This window comes from Coffea arabica, chromosome 3c (assembly GCF_036785885.1).
Source record: "Coffea arabica cultivar ET-39 chromosome 3c, Coffea Arabica ET-39 HiFi, whole genome shotgun sequence".
Classification (NCBI taxonomy): Eukaryota; Viridiplantae; Streptophyta; class Magnoliopsida; order Gentianales; family Rubiaceae; genus Coffea; species Coffea arabica.
In genome coordinates this window covers 16303735-16322669 of record NC_092314.1, presented here as the reverse complement: position 1 = coordinate 16322669, position 18935 = coordinate 16303735, and the positions used below count along the sequence as shown (strand labels likewise).

Genomic DNA, 18935 nt, shown 5'->3' with positions numbered 1-18935 from the left:
CACCTTTGTGTCCTTTCAGTAGTACAGCCAGCTTGGACGAAGGAGCTAACAGAGAGTTATGATAGTGATAGTGTGGTCCAAAACATCATGCCTCAACTATTGTTAGATTCCAATGCTTGTTTAGAATACCAACTGGAAAAAGGTTTGCTCAAATTCAAAGGGAAACTGTATGTGGGAACAGCTAATGGAATTAGGCGTAGTTTAATCAAGGCTTTACATGATTCAACTGTAGGAGGCAATTCTGGTCAACGAGAGTGCAGTCTCTATTTTACTGGCCTAGTATCAAACAGGAAGGTATACAATTTGTTTAGGCTTGTGACACTTGCCAGAGAAATAAACATGAAAATGTTCCCTATCCTAGACTGTTGCAACCACTTCCAATTCCTCAACAGGCTTGAACGCATCTGACTATAGACTTTATTGAGCAGCTTCCTCTCTCTAATGGGTATGACACTGTCTTGGTAGTAGTGGATTGTTTCACTAAGTTCAGCCACTTCATGAAGCTATCCTACTCTTATTCTGCACAATAGGTAGCTTAACTATTCCTTGACCATGTGTATAAATTGCATGGTTTGCCTAAGTCTATCACTTCTGATAGAGACAAGATATTCATCAATAAATTCTGGCAGGAGCTTTTTCATACCATGGGTATTGGTTTGCACTGTAGCTCATCCTGCCACCCTCAAACAGATGGCCAGAGTGAGAGGGTAAATCAATGCCTAGAAAATTATCTCAGGTGTATGTGCAATGAACATCTCTCACACTAGAGTGATTGGTTGTCTACAGTTGAACTATGGCACAATACAAATTTTCACACAAGTTTGCAACTCACACCTTTTGAGGCTTTATATGGCTATAAGCCAGTGTATCTCCCATTAGGACCCTTTCATGATAGTATAATTCCTGCAGCATCTGACATAGTGCAAGAGAGACTTCAAGTTCCATCAAATATCTAGGATAACCTCGCCAAAGCTTAGAATCGAATGAAGCATTTTGCTGATCAATACTAGACAGAAAGGACCTTCCAAGTAGGAGATTGGGTATTCTTGAAACTACAGCCTTATAGATAGCAGACAGTGGCCATCAGAAGGAACTTAAAATTATCTGCTAAGTACTATGGACCCTTCCAGGTCATAGAGAAAGTTGGAGCAGCAGCTTACAAGTTACAACTCCCAGAAAGAGCCAGAATTCATCTAGCATTCTATGTCTCCTTATTAAAGAAGAAGATTGGCATTGCTTAGGACATTGAGCCTACTCTTCCTGAGCTTGATGCCTCTGATCAGTGCATAAAATACCCTGAGAAGGTACTGAAGAGGAGAGCTGTTATGCGTAATTCTCAACCAGTGATTCAATATCTGGTAAAATGGAATAATTTATTAGAATCAGAGTCATCTTGGGAAGGCAAAAGCTTCATTGATAAACAGTTTCCAGGTTTTCAAGCTTGCGAACAAGCTTGACTTTAGCAAGAAGGGAATGTCAGGCACCAAAAAAAGTATAAAATGTCGTTTTATAAGGACTTCTATGCGTTTTGATCATAAGGAGCAAAATAAGCAAAACGACGTAGTTGGACTTAATCTGGTAGCTTTATGTCCAGTTAGTTAGAGGAATAACGAAATTGTATAAATAATTCCATTTTCTTGTAACCGAATTGGCATAAGTAATAACAAGATTCATTTTCTCTCTCTTCCTTGTTACTCTCTCTTCCTTCTTCTTCTTTTTCTCTTCTCATTTCTAGTTTCTCTCTCAAACACTTTTCCACTCTTGCTCTGCTAAGCTTCATCCAACCTCTCATAGATTTCTTGGCCTGACATCCCTTTCTGGTTTTTCCTTGGCCCATTTAGACCCACCTCCTCTCTCTTAATATAGAGTAGGAATAGGCGTAGAATAAAACAACTATCGTGTCGACAAAAAAGACCAATGTATTATGTAATTGGAAGAAGAATATGCCAATTTTGAAACTAAAAAACCAAGTGCACATTTTAAGGATTTTAATTAAATTGTGATAGACACATCATGTTCGAGACAAACATCATTCCTTCTCCTATCATTCCCCATACATGTCAATCCTAAAACTCATCATAACTCTCGTGCAAAGACAAAGAAAAAAATTAAATGCTAAATGACCTAGGAAAATGCCTTTGAGTAGATACCAAATTGAATGTGCTACCTTTTAGTTAGTGAGATAAAAGGCAAAAATTAGACAAATGGGAAATATGAGGCACCTAAGCTTGAGAAGTAATCAAATTCGAATTGGGACAAAAATTAAAAATTAAAAATTAAAAAAAGGTCTCAAGTGAACAAAATAAGAAATTTAAAAAGGTTTAGTGGTATTAGGATGGTTTGCCCAATGTAAGTGTCCAAGTGCTTCATAACATCCCTATCATTCGTGTGGCAAAATTTCAGTTTCAATGCTAGTCATTTTATGGGTCATGAATCATGATTCATGTATCTAGCCACTAAGTTACCCGTCATTATTCGTTCGGCTGAGTAGAGTTGTCAACGGGTTGGGTTTGGATCCGGACCCGATTCAAATTCTATAATTTTTTTCAGGTATGGGTTGAAAAATAATTCCAGTACCTGCACCCGGATCCGTACCCGTTTACTCTATCAAAAGAGTGGGTCGGATATGGAATATATGATTTTGATCTAGATCCGAATAGTACATTAATAATTAATAATTATAAAATATAAAAATTTCTAGATACATTCTTTTACTAAATTAACCAAATTATTCTTTTACCAAATTAACCAAATTACCCGTATCCCAAATGAAATATCTAAGAAATTAGGATTTGGAAGAGACAAACTTGTTTGATCAGAAATATATTCATCACAAGTTACATATAAGTGCTTTTTGCTAAATATTTTAAGATCATGTTAGGTCTTTTAGCTAACATGGATAAAAGAAAATGAATGATACATGTTGGGTTTTTTATTTCCATGTAGACCTGAATTCGACTCGGGACCCGTCGAACCCGATTTTGAAATCTTAAGTACAAGATCGGTTGGGTGATAGGTTACATTTTTGTCATTAATTCTATGATTATTTTCCTCTTTTACTATACCAAATATTGTATTAATTGATAGATTCTACTTATATTTGGTATTTGGTACTAATTGTAGGAAGGTGGAGCAATAAGAGATGAAAGATGTGATTTTTTAAGAGTTTCCCAATTCAAAATGGAGTCTACTTGGATTATTAACGGAAGATTAGGAGGAACTCTATTTGGTTTCAAAAAGCTAAAAATTAGGAAAATGATAGGATGGACGGCCTATGTAATTAATACTCGAAGTAGTCAGCAGCATGAGTGACTCTTTGGTGGGGCCTGGCAGATGGAAAAGGAAAACCAATTCCTTCAATTTCGTGGCAAAAAAAAAAAGGAAAAGGGGGGGGGAGGTATTAGACTCCTAGTAGGTCTACTTGGCTTGGATGTATTTCGTTTGGCTTTGATATGCTTTAAAAACAATCAGGAGAAGAAAAAGCGACGGCTTGTCTTTGTATTTTTCCTTTTTACCGATTTTTGGAGAGAGACAATAAGAAAAGCTAGGAACAATTTTGCAAGCTTGAGATAGCTTTTTCGCATGGTTGTTCTCCATTAATGGAGGACTAACCTCCTACTTCTAGGCAAAGGGACAACTGAAGATTTGGTTCTGCAGTTACTGTGAGATCTAAACTACTTTTAATTATTTCTTTATTTATTGGTATTTATATATTTCTTGTTTCTAATTGTTATAGCCCTTGTGTATAATTGTTAGTGTGTAATAATTAATTGTTCATATAGGCTATTTTGCTAAATAGGGGTAATTGAATCCGTAATTGTTCGTTATCTCTATCTCAGTAGCAACTGGCGTAATTGGATTTATGTCAAGGAAACGTATGATCTAACTTAAACAAACCCTCGTAGTGTGTTTGTTGTTAGGATTGGGCCTTTCTAATTATTAATGCAATTTAGAAATTAAATCCTACGGTTGTACCTAGGATTGTTTTTGGGTTAGAGAAATAGTCAACGGTTGTACCTTGACTATCGAGAAAGTAAGAAAAGGCTGGTTGTTTATCGCGTGCATGACAACTATAACTAATTTATTAATAAATATTGAAATTATCTGTGAATCGATGATCAGTGCATGAACCATTTCTGAAGTGTACCCTTGGCTAGAATTTCTCTAATTATTTCTTTTAATTAATTATTTCTGCTTTTAATTTGTTTAGTTGGCATTTAATCCCAAAAACCCCCTTTTAATCTTTACTTGAAAAAAAACAAATTTCTCGCTAGTCCCTGAGGAGACGACCCTGCTTACCACTGTCTACTAGATAGTGAATTCAGTTAAATAATTAATTCAAATATATCGGATTAAGCAAACTTTTCGGAAACAGGGTGAATCAAGTAACCCATTGCACACCTAGAGTCCCTGCTCCAGTACTAGAATTGATTATTGACTGCTTCAGAAGGTAGTTAGGTTTTATTTATTATTATTGTACAGGTTCGGCACCTGTCAATTTTTGGCGCCGTTGCTGGGGACTGATGCCTGATTAATTTGTTTCTTTTTTAGTTTATCTTGTTTTAATTTTTTTGTTATTTTTCTCTTATTTTTTTTATATATAGCTTATGGTTGCTAACATTCTGTATTTTGGTGATAGACTGGATTTTATTTCTAGAAGGGGTTATGAGACTCGCGCTTTTTCTAATGATCAATGGGCTGTTGCAAATTGTGAAACTTATTTTGTCTCAGATTATTCAACCGACATATGTCCTGTATTTCAAGATGGTCTAAGTGCTCCAATCGATACTTTTGAAAATTTTTCACCTCAATATCAAACGTGGTATGACCCTTATTCAAATGGGTATGATCAAGGATGGTGGGATGATTCCAATTTTAATTATGAGCAAAGGCCAATAGATTTTTAACAGCTAAAGTCTTAAGAACCGTCACCCATGTTAGGTATGTCTCTTGAAGAAATAGTTGAATTACTAGCTAGTAACACATATCTACTTCAACAGGAGGCACGTCTACTTCAACAGGAGACACATCTACTTCAACAGGTGACAATAGATTTTCATCAGGAGACACAAGCGAGCATGCGTAACTTGACAGATCAAATGGATCAATTGACATCTAGGATAACGCAATTGACTTCTCGAATGAGTGAAGAATTGCCCTCAGCGACTATTATCGACCATGAAAAAGATAAGGGTAAAATTATCTTGACAAATGACATGGAACTGCAAGAGTCTCATGAAAAAGAATCCAAAAATGCAGTTGAAAAGGGAATTGAAGTACAAGAAAAGGAACCCCAATATCAAATTGTTCAAGTGGATGAATCCAGTGAACAATTTCTAAATGCGGTGACATCTCCTCCATTCCTTAATCAATATTTTCCCAACTCTTATTTTTTAATTCGTGTTAATGAGATTGATTTTATCATACTAAATGATTTTGAGTTTTATGACAGGAATAAGTTAAGAGTTGCGATGGCAAAATATCTCGAATCAGTAAATGCTCGTGATGGGGAAGTGAGGGAAGAACTAAGGTCGTTACCTGTTTGTTTGGCGCCATCTACTAGTCCATGGAAGACCGTAACTCGTGTGTTCAAGAATTACTCTATTTATAAGGGTTATCAGAATTACATAGAAGATAAAACACTGAAACAAACTACACGATTTTATCATCCGTGAATAAATATGGCAATATCTAGCCAAAGACATTAAAGAAAGATGCTACTTGGGAGGCAACTCAAGGCCTTTATTTTAGTTTTCTTATGCTTTTGGAGTTTTTGTTAAGTGTTAGTTACATTTAGTGATTTGTTGCTTTTGTAGCAGGAAACTGGCAGTTAGACGTGCCTACGCTAGGTGGTCACGCCTAAAGAAGGAAGTTTAAATTGGCGGACAGAAGACTAACTAGCAGCTAGGCGTGCCCACGCTAGATGGTCACGCTTAAGGAAAGCAATTTTCATCTACGGTCAGAAAACTCTATAATAGTTAGGCGTGCCCACACCAAGTGGTCACGCCTAAGGAACTCAATTTCTGAAAAATGGTCAGAAGACTCTCTAGTAGTTAGGCGTACCCACGCCAAGTGGTCACGCTTAAGGAGCTTAATTTCCGTGGGTTAGTCAGAAGATTCAAGGGCAGTTAGGCGTGCCCACGTCTAACGCGGTGGTTTCAAAAAAAAAATCCTTTCTTTTCTTTTTCTTTTTCCTTTTCTTTTTCTTTCTTTCTTTCTCTCTTTTCTTCTTCTCTCCATTTCCTTTTTATTCTTTTCTTCTCTTTTCCAGCCACAAGACCGCAACCAAAGGACCTCAAATTCCATCGCCACCGTTGCGCTGCTCATCGTGGGTCGTCGATTCCTGATTATCACTGCTTATCGTGCGTAATTCTTCCTCATCCATCGTGAGTCACCCGACATCCTTAGCTGCCGATCATAGCCTTCATCTTCATCAGTTTTGCTATCAAGCTCTACATTTCTTTTGTCTCTCGCCTACAGTTGTGCTACAACCCCCCTTTGATGATCAGGAAAGTTTCGTTGTCCTTTTTTGCTCTGAATTTTATTTTGTATTGCTTACATTGGGGACAATGTAAGGTTTAGGTGTGGGGGGAGTAGTATATCGGTGTTTTATTGAAAAAAGTGCAAGTGCAGGCATTTTTGTTAGAATTTTTTGTTTTACTTTGTTGAATTTTATCCAATTTTTGCCTATTTTTGTGCATATTTGTGATTATTCCTGATAAAAGATGGTTAAATGTCTCAAATTTTTCTACTGCCAAGATTTTATACTCTAAGGTGTTAGGTATGACAAGGTTAAGTTTAAGGGTATCTCTTTGGTGAATATTTGAGACTTTGTGACTTTTGTACTTTTTGGTTAACTTTTCTAAGTATTGTAAATATTTGTCTAGCATTTTTTGTGCAAATTGGTTTAGCTATTAATCTTAGTTCTCCATGTTTAAGAAATTAAGCGGGTTTGTGTGATTTTTAATTTTAATTTGATGCTTATTTATGAATAGTATTCAGCTATACTCCGCTAGTATCGTTGCCTAGTAATCGGAGGTCTTCACCACAAGTGTCAACTTTCGCGTCCAAAAAGCGACGATAATTATGAGTATGTGGTCCTTTAGCGATAAAAGTTGAGTAACCTGGCTCCTTCATTTGGCCAATGTCGGAGTTCGCGTCAAAACGTTTAAATTGCTAAAGACTAAACATTCCCCCGAGAAAAAAAAATCAATCAAGTGTGGGGATATTTTAGAAAAAAGTGCTAATAGTGAAAAATATGAATGAATTGCTAGCCCGCTGATCTATGAATTTTATTGTTGAGATTTTGCTTAATAGTCGAACCATTTGCTTATGGATGCTGGTTGAATATTTTATATTCTTAGATTAGTTAGTCATAAATTGAAAGAGTCCTTAATCTTGAAAGCTAACTGGAGGGATATTTCTTAAAAATTGCCACTAATACTTGACATGTGTTTTAATTGTATCTTGGCAATAGAAGATTTGAGTAATACCATTGTTTGGATTTGATTACTTGATTTGTTGTTCTCATGCTTGAGGACAAGCATGATTGAGGTGTGGGGGAAATTGATAGGTTACATTTTTGTCATTAATTCTATGATTATTTTCCTCTTTTACTATACCAAATATTGTATTAATTGATAGATTATACTTATATTTGGTATTTGATACTAATTGTAGGAAGGTGGAGCAAAAAGAGATGAAAGTTGTGATTTTTCAAGAGTTTCCCAATTCAAAATGGAGTCTACTTGGATTATTAACGGAAGATTAGGAGGAACTCTATTTGGTTTCAAAAAGCTAAAAATTAGGAAAATGATAGGATGGGCGGCCTGTGTGATTAATACTCGAAGTAGTCAGCAGCGTGAGTGACTCTTTGGTGGGGCCTGGCAGATGGAAAAGGAAAATCAATTCCTTCAATTTCGTGGCAAAAAAAAAAAGGAAAAGGGGGGAAGTATTAGACTCCTAGTAGGTCTACTTGGCTTGGATGTATTTCGTTTGGCTTTGATATGCTTTAAAAACAATCAGGAGAAGAAAGAGCGACGGCTTGTCTTTGTATTTTTCCTTTTTACCGATTTTTGGAGAGAAACAATAAGAAAAGCTAGGAACAATTTTGCAAGCTTAAGATAGCTTTTTCGCATGGTTGTTCTCTATTAATGGAGAACTAACCTCCTACTTCTAGGCAAAGGGACAACTGAAGATTTGGTTATGCAGTTACTGTGAGATCTAAATCACTTTTAATTATTTCTTCATTTATTGGTATTTATATATTTCTTGTTTCTAATGGTTATAGCCCTTGCGTATGATGGATTAGCGCGCAATAATTAATTGTTCATATAGGCTATTTTGCTAAATAGGGGTAATTGAATCCGTAATTGTTCGTTATCTCTATCTCAGTAGCAACTGGCGTAATTGGATTTATGTCAGGGAAACGTATGATCTAACTTAAACAAACCCTCGTAGTGTGTTTGTTGTTAGGATTGGGCCTTTCTAATTATTAATGCAATTTAGAAATTAAATCCTACGGTTGTACCTAGGATTGTTTTTGGGTTAGAGAAATAGTCAACGGTCGTACCTTGACTATCGAGAAAGTAAGAAAAGGTTGGTTGTTTATCGCGTGCATGACAACTATAACTAATCTATTAATAAATATTGAAATTATCTGTGAATCGATGATCAGTGCATGAACCATTTCTGAAGTGTACCCTTGGCTAGAGTTTCTCTAATTATTTCTTTTAATTAATTATTTCTGCTTTTAATTTGTTTAGTTGGCATTTAATCCCAAAAACCCCCCTTTAATCTTTACTTGAAAAGAAACAAATTTCTCGCTAGTCCCTGAGGAGACGACCCTACTTATCACTGTCTACTAGCTAGTGAATTCAGTTAAATAATTAATTCAAGTATATCGGATTAAGCAAACTTTTCGGAAACAGGGTGAATCAAGTAATCCATTGCACACTTAGAGTCCCTACTCCAGTACTAGAATTGATTATTGACTGCTTCAAGTGGTAGTTAGGTGTTATTTATTATTATTGCACAGGTTCGACACCTGTCATTGGGTATACTAGTTGGGTCCGGATCTAGTACATTAAGATGGGTCCGAGTCAGGAATTTTCAATTCCGATCCAAACCCAACCCATTGACAAGCCTACGGATGAGTATAGAGTCAATTGAGAGTCTTCTTTGATGGTGTGTTTTTTGAATACTTATTTAAAATTTTACTATAACTTAATATCATTATTCTACAAAAAAGATATTGGTGTTTGTCTAAAATATAGTGATGAGTGAGCGTGTTTGGTTGGTGAATTTTTAAGTGATTTATTTAAAATTTTACCTAACTTATAGTAGAATTTATATAAACCCATCCCTCCCAGTGGCATTACACTTGGACTTTTTCTCCCTTTCCTTCCTAGGTTAGGATCTTTTGTATTGGATTTCTCTCAATTGCTCTCTCAATTATTTATAAAGTAAATGGTCAAAATGGTTATTAAACTATTCACAATGGCATGAGTTGGCCACCAAATTTTTTTTTTGGCCAAAAAAGTCACTCAACTCTTTAAAATGAGCCTTTAGGATCATTTTAACCAATTTAGCCGGTAAACCAACCAGAAAAAAGCAAACTTGACCTACTATTATTGGTTCTCAAGGGTAAAAATGTCCTTTTTTGATTGACACAATTTTTCTTTTAAAAAAACTTTAGGGGTTTATCCATATTTTGGCCAAACATCATAGGAGGTATATGCAATTAACAAAAAGAAATCACAAACAATACCATATTCTTCCTCTTCCTCCTCCTCCACCCAACTACCCACCCACTGTAATTGTTACACGACCCAGTCTCTCTCCTTCCCTATTGTCCCCTCCTTTCCCCTACTCCTTCTCCTCTTCCCTCCTTCCCTTGCAACCAAATTAAATTTCAAGATATCAACTCGGTGGAACCCTCGAACTAGGTAATGAAGAAATCATAGGCTAAGAAGAGAGAAATAGCAAAAACCCATCTCTTAGTTGCTTCATTCTATCAAGCTAAAACTATACGAGCAAAACAGAAAAAAGAAAGGCTCAAATCTGTCACAAAGTCAAGCAAAGAGGGAGAAATGATGCCATGGCTGCAAGCCCTAGTGCATTTGAACATGGATAGCCCATTTCAAATAATGCCATTAGGGGTTTGCCCAACCAAGTTACAAGACACGTAAACTCGATGCCCAATTTACAACTCAGAAAGGAAGAGAAGTATCATCACAACCTCGTATCAAACAAGAAGACAAAGAAGAAGACGATGACAATGACGGTGATGATCTTGATGTAGGGAAAAAATAAAATGATGAAGTATTGCTTTCTTTCTTCTTTTCTTTTTTGAAGGGCTATTGAGGGAAAATGAGGGAATGGGAAGGGAGGGAGGGAGGGGGAAGGGAAGTGGAAGAGAAATGGATGGCAGTTAGGAAGAAAGAGGATAGAAAGGAGGAACAGGGGAAGAGAGGAAAGGAATTGGCGACGAGTGGTGAAGAGGGAAGAGAAGAGAAGGTGACAAGAAGGTAGTAGAGGGTGGTGCTATGATGGAGATTGAGAAAAGAGTGAGATGGAATTATTTGGACATTTTTGCCCCTAAAAACTTGCAGTCCTGGTTAATTTAGCGAAAAGTGATCTAAAAGTCTTGTTTTAACGAGTTGAGCAACTTTTTTTGACTAAAATAAAATCATGTCCAATTCATGCCATTTAAATAGTTTAGTGATCATTTTTGTCATTTACTCTTATTTATGTTTAAATTTAGATAATATTATAATATCATGTGATTATGTGGTAGGGTATGAAATTGTCATTCAATTTATGATTATTTTTCTTTTTATTCTAACCAAATATTATTTTAATTGATGGATTCTCTTTATATTTGGTTAATGGTACTAATTGTAGGAAAAGGAGAAAAATGTGATTAAAAGTAGCAATTTTCCAGTTAATTTGATGGTGGCACGTTCAAGACCTACATTCAAGTCTAGAAGACTCGAAAATTTATTGCACCAAAATTTCCTAGTTCGAGTCAATCATGAACAGCTAATGGTTGAAGATTTGGGAATATTTTAATTATCTTTATTAGTAGTAGTATTGGATTAGGAAATATGAGACATTATCTCTTGTAGTTTCTTTTGTTTCTATTTAGGAAAATGTTTTATTATTAAGTAGTAGATATCAAGTTGGAAACAAAAAAGAATAAGGGAAGTCGGCCGAGTCCCATTTGATTAGTACGTCTTAAGGCGAAAACAATGGGTAACATGATGATTAGCCTCGGTTAGGAGACAAAACTGATCAACGGAGAATTTGGTTCATCTAAAATTGTGAGATTTTATTGATTATTTTTTTTATTTACTGGTATTCGTATATTCTTTGATTTAATTTCTTATGGTTATTATTTTGTTTGAATATCAAGGGCGCCCGATATTTAATTAATCTAATAACCTAAAACCTATTAGAGCAGTTAAATCCGTAATTATTTAATTGTTTTAAATTAGTGGTGACTGGCATGATTGGGTTTGTGTCAGGAAAACGTATGAGATAACTTAAAATAACCCTCGCAGCATGTTATTTGGTTAGAACAGGACTTCTCTAATTCTTAAGGCAATTGAGAAATTGAGCTCTACAGTCGTACCTAAAGTTGTTTCTTGATTAGGGAAGTGATTAACGATCGTACATTGATCACAGATACAGTAAGGAGTAGTTGATTGTCATTGCTTATTTGGCAATTATAACTTGTTTATCAGTGAGTGAATGAAATTATTATTGCATCCATAATCAATTGAGTGAACCATCTCCGAAGTTATTTTTTGGCTAGAGTTTATTTATTATTGTTTTATTTTTAGTAAATTATAAGTTAGGCCTTTTTATTTGATTTGTTTAGTTATTCATACTTTTATAAAAATCCCCCCATATTTTGAACTTGAGGAGAAACGAATTTCCCCAGTCCATGTAGATACGACCCTATTTACCACTGTATACAAAATTTATACTTTATTTGAGTAGGTATTTATTATTGCACAGATTCGATGCCTGTCATTATATCATTACTTTCCTTTTGATCTCTAGATTAACAAACTAAAAAATAACATTTTTTGAGAATATTTTGACATTTAGTTTACACAAAATATTTGAACGGTGAAAAATGAGTCATTATTGTGACAAAATTTGCAATGACTAATTGAAAGGCAAAACATGGTCAATTTTATAAAAATTTTATGTACAATTAATGCGAGTAATGAAATATATTATGAACAGTATTGATTTTTGAAAATAAATTTTAAATTAATTTTATTGGAGGGGTAAAAAACTTGGGGAGCCCCTAAAATATCACTGTTTTTCACTTTTATCCCTTGATCTATTTTTTGTCTCTGATTGACCCCTAAACAATTAAAAGTGCATAGTTTAAGAATTTCTAACCATTTTAGACATAAGTCCAATCGGAACTAAAGGGCATCTTTGTCCAACCTTAATCAAGTATCGAGACTTAATCAAAAGCATCAATAGTAGGAGTACAAGTATTCAGAAAAGAAAACCCTTCATTTTCCTTAAACTTTGCATCAAATTTCTCCACAAAATTCCCAAATTCATTGATTACATACCTGAAAGAGACATGAAAAATCTGATGAATCTTTGGCCACTTAAGTATGAAATCAATGAATTTGGGAATTTTGTGTAAAAAATCTCGTGAAGAGTTTAAGGAGAATGAAGGGTTTTCTCTTCTCAAGATTTCTACTCCTATTCTCGATACTTTTGATTAAGCTCGCAATACTTTTAATCAAAGTTGAACAAAATTGCTCTTCGATTCTGACTGGACTTGTGTCTAAAATGGTAAGAATTTTTTAAATTATACACTTTTAATTGTTCAAGAGTTAGTCGGAGATAAAAAAAAGTAGATCAGAAGCCAAAAGTGGAACCAACGGTGATAGTTTAGGGGCTCTCCAGGCATTTTAGTCTTGTTAGAGTGTAATGGAAAAAATTTCTCTTTAATGCAACGGAGAAGAGTCTAGTCCCCCCTCTTCTACTTGCCACCCCTTGAAAAAAACTCTTACTAGAAAATTATAGTGCATAAAAAACTCTCAATAAAAATCCTAAGAAAGGGAAAATTAAGCTTTTTGTCATTTTTAATAATGATGAATTGATGACATTTCACATTGATTTATCTAGTGGATTCAATCTTAAACTATTGGAGAACAAAGTCCAGCTTGTAAGACTACAATTTCATTTGGATTAGCTATTTTTGGCGGTGTTTTTAAAATATTTTACTGTAACAGTGTATATGAAAAACTTTTTACTATAGAATTTTTCGTGATGTTTTTGGAGTAATTTTTGGGATATATTTTGGAGTATTTTTAAAATTTAAAAATTTTTGTGATATTTTTTAAAAATTACCACCACCACCCCCTTCCTTCTCCTCCTTCTATTTCTTCCTCCTTCTCCCCTCCTTCTCTATCTCTTTCCTCCTCCCATTTTCTCTTCCATTTCTTTCCTCCCCTCCTCCCTTCCCTTTCCCCATCACGCCTCACCCCTCCCCATCCACCCCCCCAGATTCGGCTAAGGCCAGATCGAGACCTCTGGTCATGACATTTCGACATTTTGCGATCTGGTTGTGGCCAGATCATAACCTCTGGTCGAGGCCAGATTTAGGCGGGAAGGGGAGGGATGGGGCATGACGTGAAAGGGCAGGCGAAGGGGAAAAGAGAAGGGGAGGTAAAAGATGGGAGGAGAAGAGGAGGAGGAAGAAGAAAGAGAGGAAGGAGAAGGGAGGGGATAATGGCGGTGGCGGGTAGGAATAGTGGTGGTGATAAATGGAAAAAAAAAATGGTGTATATTTTATTTTTTATTTTTTTATATATTTGGAGTTGTTTTTGATATATTGTATAGATATGGTATTTTTTATTGTGTATTACTATAATATTGTATATGAAAAACTTGTTTTTCAAAAAAAAAAAAGAAATCCAAACGGAGTGGACGGAACATTGTATATTGTGTACACTCAGACATCAACTATTCATATACGATTTAGCAGAGTGTAAGTTGTAACCAAATGTGTGGTATATTCAGATGATGCTATTTATTAAAAAAAAAACTCAGAATTGATGTTTATTATCCATCTTCTGTCAAAGTCGATTTTAGTCGTGTACCAATTGGGAAGATTATTGATCATCTCTGATACATTATCAAACAGCAGAATGACTAGGAAGTTCACTTGTACAAGCAAATACTCCTGAACAAATGGCCCTTAAGAGGTCGTACAAGAGATCTTTCTTGACTTGGTAAGAAAACCTTTAAAGTTTACACTGGATTTTCAGATTAACATAATTCACGAAATTCCTTTTCTTTTTCTTTCTTTTTGGGTAAATCATAGGAATCCATTTCAATAACATTTTACAGATGTACACTTAGAGTGTGTTTGATAAAATTGAAATTTAAAAACTGCAATTTGAAATCTGAAATCTAAAGTTTGAATATATTAAATTATTGAATTATTAAATATTAAATCAAATACATTTGAGTGTATATTACATTCAATGATAAGTGAATACTTTATCACTTATTGTTTAGAGCAAGTTTTTCCTACGAAATTCAGTGCCATTTATTTAATTCAGATGTTCAATTTTTGTTATCAAATGTGTTTGAACATATTAAGATCTGAATTAATTAAATTTAAGTGTTGAATTGGATTATCAAACATGGCCTTACTTTGGCTCAATAAAATATCAATGAAAATTTGGCTGAAAATAATTCTTGCTTTGATGGTAAGTTCTAGGTTAATGAAGTTGAGGGGAGAATTGAGTTGGGTTGGATGATAAGATGGGAGGGATTGTAAGTAGGAGATCATGAATTCAAGACCTTCCACTTACAAAAAAAAAAAGGGAAAATCGTTCAAAACGTCCCTCACATTTTGTAAAATGACTTTTTTCGTCTTTCACTTTTAAAAGTGTAATTTTACGTTCCTTACAAATTCATATTAGTCAAATTTGGTCCCTATCTAGGTTTCCAACTAATTTTTTGTCGGAATTCATCACGTGCGTTGCATGTGATTATTGTCAAATCAAAATTTACATAATCCATCTATAATCCCTTACATTTCACAAAATAAATTGTTTCGTCCCTCACATTCACAAAATAAATTTTTCATCCCTCACATTTCACAAAATGAATTTTTTCATCTCTCATTGATCATGTACACAAGTAGTTTTTTTTTTTAAAATTCATGTATATATCTATTTGATTTCACCTGAACAATATGAATAGTATGTAATATATCTCTATTTTATTTCACTTAAACAGACTAATTGTAGCCGTGCATATGCTATTCAATAGATATATACATGAGTTTAAATCTAATAATTTTTTTAAACCCATATATATTTATATTTGATTTCACCATGTAAATTTATTTAATATTTGCAACCTTTTCTATTTTGGTAATAATTCATTTATTAAGTTGTATAATAAGACCATCTAATTAATTAATCAATGTTAATTCGAATTTTATAGTCATACTAACAAATTACAATTTAAATCTGAAATTTTTACTCGCTCCCTTTAAGACCAATAGTTGAATTTCTTACCTTATGATTATCTTAAAATTTAAAAGTGTCAATCACTTACTTCATTTTGTCATTCTTTTCCTTTATTTATTTTTTTCTGTCCAATTTAATTCAATATCAATGCTTGATAATGTTTAGAATTAAATATCTTCTTTGTTTTCAATTTTTGAGTAAAAGGAATGAACATGAATAAAAAAACTAACAATTTTTTTTAAACCCCTGTATATGTCTATTTTAATTTCACTTGAACAGTACATTCAGGTGAAATAAAATAGAGATATATTACATGATATTCATATTATTCAGGTGAAATCAAATAGATATATATTAATTTTAAAAAAAAGTTATTCGTATACATGATCAATGAGGGATGAAAAAAATTATTTTTAAAATATGAGGGATAAAAAAAATTTATTTTGTGAAATGTGAGGGACGAAATAATTCATTTTGTGAAATGTGGGGGACTATGGATCAGATTATGTAAACTTTGATTTGACAATTTTGGCCTTCAAAAATGATTACCAGCAAGGCATATGGTAGATTCCGATTAAAAACTAGTCGGAAACCTAGATAGGGACCAAATTTAACCAATGTGAATTTGTAAGGGACGTAAAATATACTTTTAAAAGTGGGGGACTCAAAAAGTCATTTTGTAAAATATGAGGGATGTTTTGAACGATTTTTCCAAAAAAATAATAATAATATTTTTTTTGAGGTGGAAATTAATTAGTCAAATGAATGATCCATGATGCAAAACATTTGGAATTCAACTTCTAATTGTTTCTGATCTCCTTTTAGGTACTCTTTCACGTTTTGAAAAGTATCAGTACCAGGACAGCAGGACTCGGGTCACGTCATAGGCGATATGCGTAAATGCAAAACTGGAGGCAACCATTTCTGCATTAAGTTTTGACAACGAAGTTTACCTAATTTTCCTCACAGTTGTACCAATAAAATTAAGTGAAGAAATTTAAACGTTTTATGTTCGAAGCCATGTGGATAAAGGCGGATGATTGTGAAAACGTAATTCGACAATCCTGGGAAAGTACATCTGCGGATAATGCTTGTGTTAACTTGTTAAAGAAAACTGATGAATGTCGAATGGGTCTTTTACAATGGAGCAAATCAAAATTTGGTAATGTTGGTTTTGCAGCAGACGACCTAAGGAAGAAGATTGCTAAGCTGCAGCAAGGGACTCTCTCTGATGCTGTTAAGTCTCAAATCGGGACTTTAACAAGTCAATTAGAGGATATTTTGGATCGGGAAAATACTACGTGGAAGCAAAGGAGTAAAACTCACTGGTATCGAGAGGGGGATCGGAATACAACTTTCTTCCACGCACAAGCATCCAAGCGACGGAAGCAAAATCAGATAAATGGCCTTTTCAATGATGCGGGGCAGTGGTGCAACTCCCATGATGATCTAGAGAACATTATCTTAGACCACTTTGGTGCCATTTTTCCAGTTCAAAGCCATCTCCTGAGATAATTGATGCGGTTTTGCAAAGGGTGCAACCTAAGGTATCTAAATGAATGAATGATTCACTAATGCGAACTTACTCAACTTTTGAGGTAACACAAGCTTTAAATCAAATGCATCCTTTTAAATCTCCCGGTCCTGATGGCATGTCCCTAATATTTTATCAGAAATTTTGGCATGTTGCTAGTCAGGATGTAGTGAAATGTGTTCTTGAATTCCTGAACAATAGGCATTTTGATGATCAATTGAATTTCACCTACATTGTGCTTATCCCAAAATGCCAGTGTCCATCCAATATAACTCAATTTCGTCCAATTAGTTTATGTAATGTAGTTTATAGATTAGCTTCCAAGGTTATAGCTAATAGATTAAATAAAGTTCTTTCAATAATTCTCTCGCCCTTTCAGTCTGCTTTTATTCCTGGTCGGCTCATTACAGATAATATCCTGATCGCTTACGAAGTTAACCACTCTCTTAAATCAAAGTCTGCAGGCAAAGAGGGATCCATGTCCATTAAACTGGACATGAGCAAAGCATTTGATAGGGTTGAGTGGCCTTTTCTTAAAGGAATGATGTTGGCTTTAGGTTTTCACCCATCTTTTGTTGATCTTATTTCTAGTTGTTTCTCTACTGTTTCGTATTCTTTTCAGCTAAATGGTGTTGAATTTGGTTATCTGCAACCACAGCGGGGCATTAGACAAGGCGATCCAATTTCTCCGTATTTATTTCTTATATGTGCAGAGGCTTTTTCCTGTCTATTACAAGAAGCAGAGGCTTGTGGTAAATTGTCAGGAGTTCGAATAGGTCAGAGTGGCCCCAAGCTTTCTCATTTATTATTTGCAGATGATACTTTGTTATTTGGCAAAGCTACCCTACAAGAAGCTCGACATATTCAGGATATCTTGCAACTATATAAGGAAGCTTCTGGGCAAGAGATCAATCTTGAGAAATCAGCTGTGGTTTTCAGTGGTAACACAGATTTCTCAACCCGACAAGACATCACTCAGTTCCTGAATATTAAAGAAGTGGTTGCACATGAAAAATATCTTGGTCTTCCCACCGTTATTGGCCGCTCCAAATGTGAGGTATTCTCTTCTATCAAGGATAGAATTTGGCAACGAATTCAAGGATGGAATGAACAACGGTTATCAAAAGGGGGAAAGGAAGTTTTGCTAAAACCAGTGGTTCAGGCAATTCCCACATATTCGATGTCTTGTTTCAAATTTTCAGATTCTTTGCTAGTGGATATCCAATCAATGATGAGCAATTTCTGGTGGGGTGATGGAAATAAGGCTAGACCAATTCACTGGGTTAGTTGGGATAAACTTTGCAGCCGAAAAGAAGATGGAGGAATGGGTTTTAGGCAGCTTAAGACTTTTAATCTTGCATTGTTATCTAAGCAAGCATGGCGTATTGCTACACAACCATCTAGCCTCCTTCATCGGGTATATAAAGCTAAATATTTTCCCAATACTGATTTCTTCAAAGCTCAAGAAGGATCACGGCCTTCCTGGTCTTGGCGCAGACTATGTGAGGTCAGGAAGTATATAGAAGCAGGAAGCAGATGGCGAGTTGGTTCTGGCCAGTCTATCAAAATTTGGAAAGATAGGTGGCTTCCACAACCATCTACTTTTAAAATCGTGTCGCGGTCTACTGCATTGCCGGAGAATTCCATAGTTGATTGCCTAATAGATTACGAGCGAAAGACTTGGCGAGTTGACTTATTGCAGGAAATTTTTTGGCCTGAGGACATTGAATTAATTCAAAGCATTCCAATTGGAGACACTCATAATAGGGATAAGCTAATCTGGCACTTTTCAAAGAATGGATATTTTACTGTGAAGAGTGCGTACCACTTGATCAAGCAGCGATCTTCTAATTGGGAGAATTTGCCATCAA

The 18935-nt window shown here is 34.8% G+C and overlaps 1 protein-coding gene across 1 annotated transcript; it reads left to right on the top strand.

Annotated features, from left to right (window-relative positions):
- Nucleotides 1-16550: 16550 nt before the first annotated feature.
- On the top strand, nt 16551-17045 carry LOC140037847 (uncharacterized). Its single transcript, XM_072082992.1, has one exon. It carries the CDS (start codon nt 16551-16553, stop codon nt 17043-17045), a length of 495 nt encoding a protein of 164 aa, XP_071939093.1.
- The last annotated feature ends 1890 nt before the right edge of the window (nt 17046-18935 follow it).

Bases quoted from the DNA above. Each gene is read 5' to 3' on its own strand.
- LOC140037847 (XM_072082992.1), top strand. From the start codon at position 16,551: ATGTGGATAAAGGCGGATGATTGTGAAAACGTAATTCGACAATCCTGG.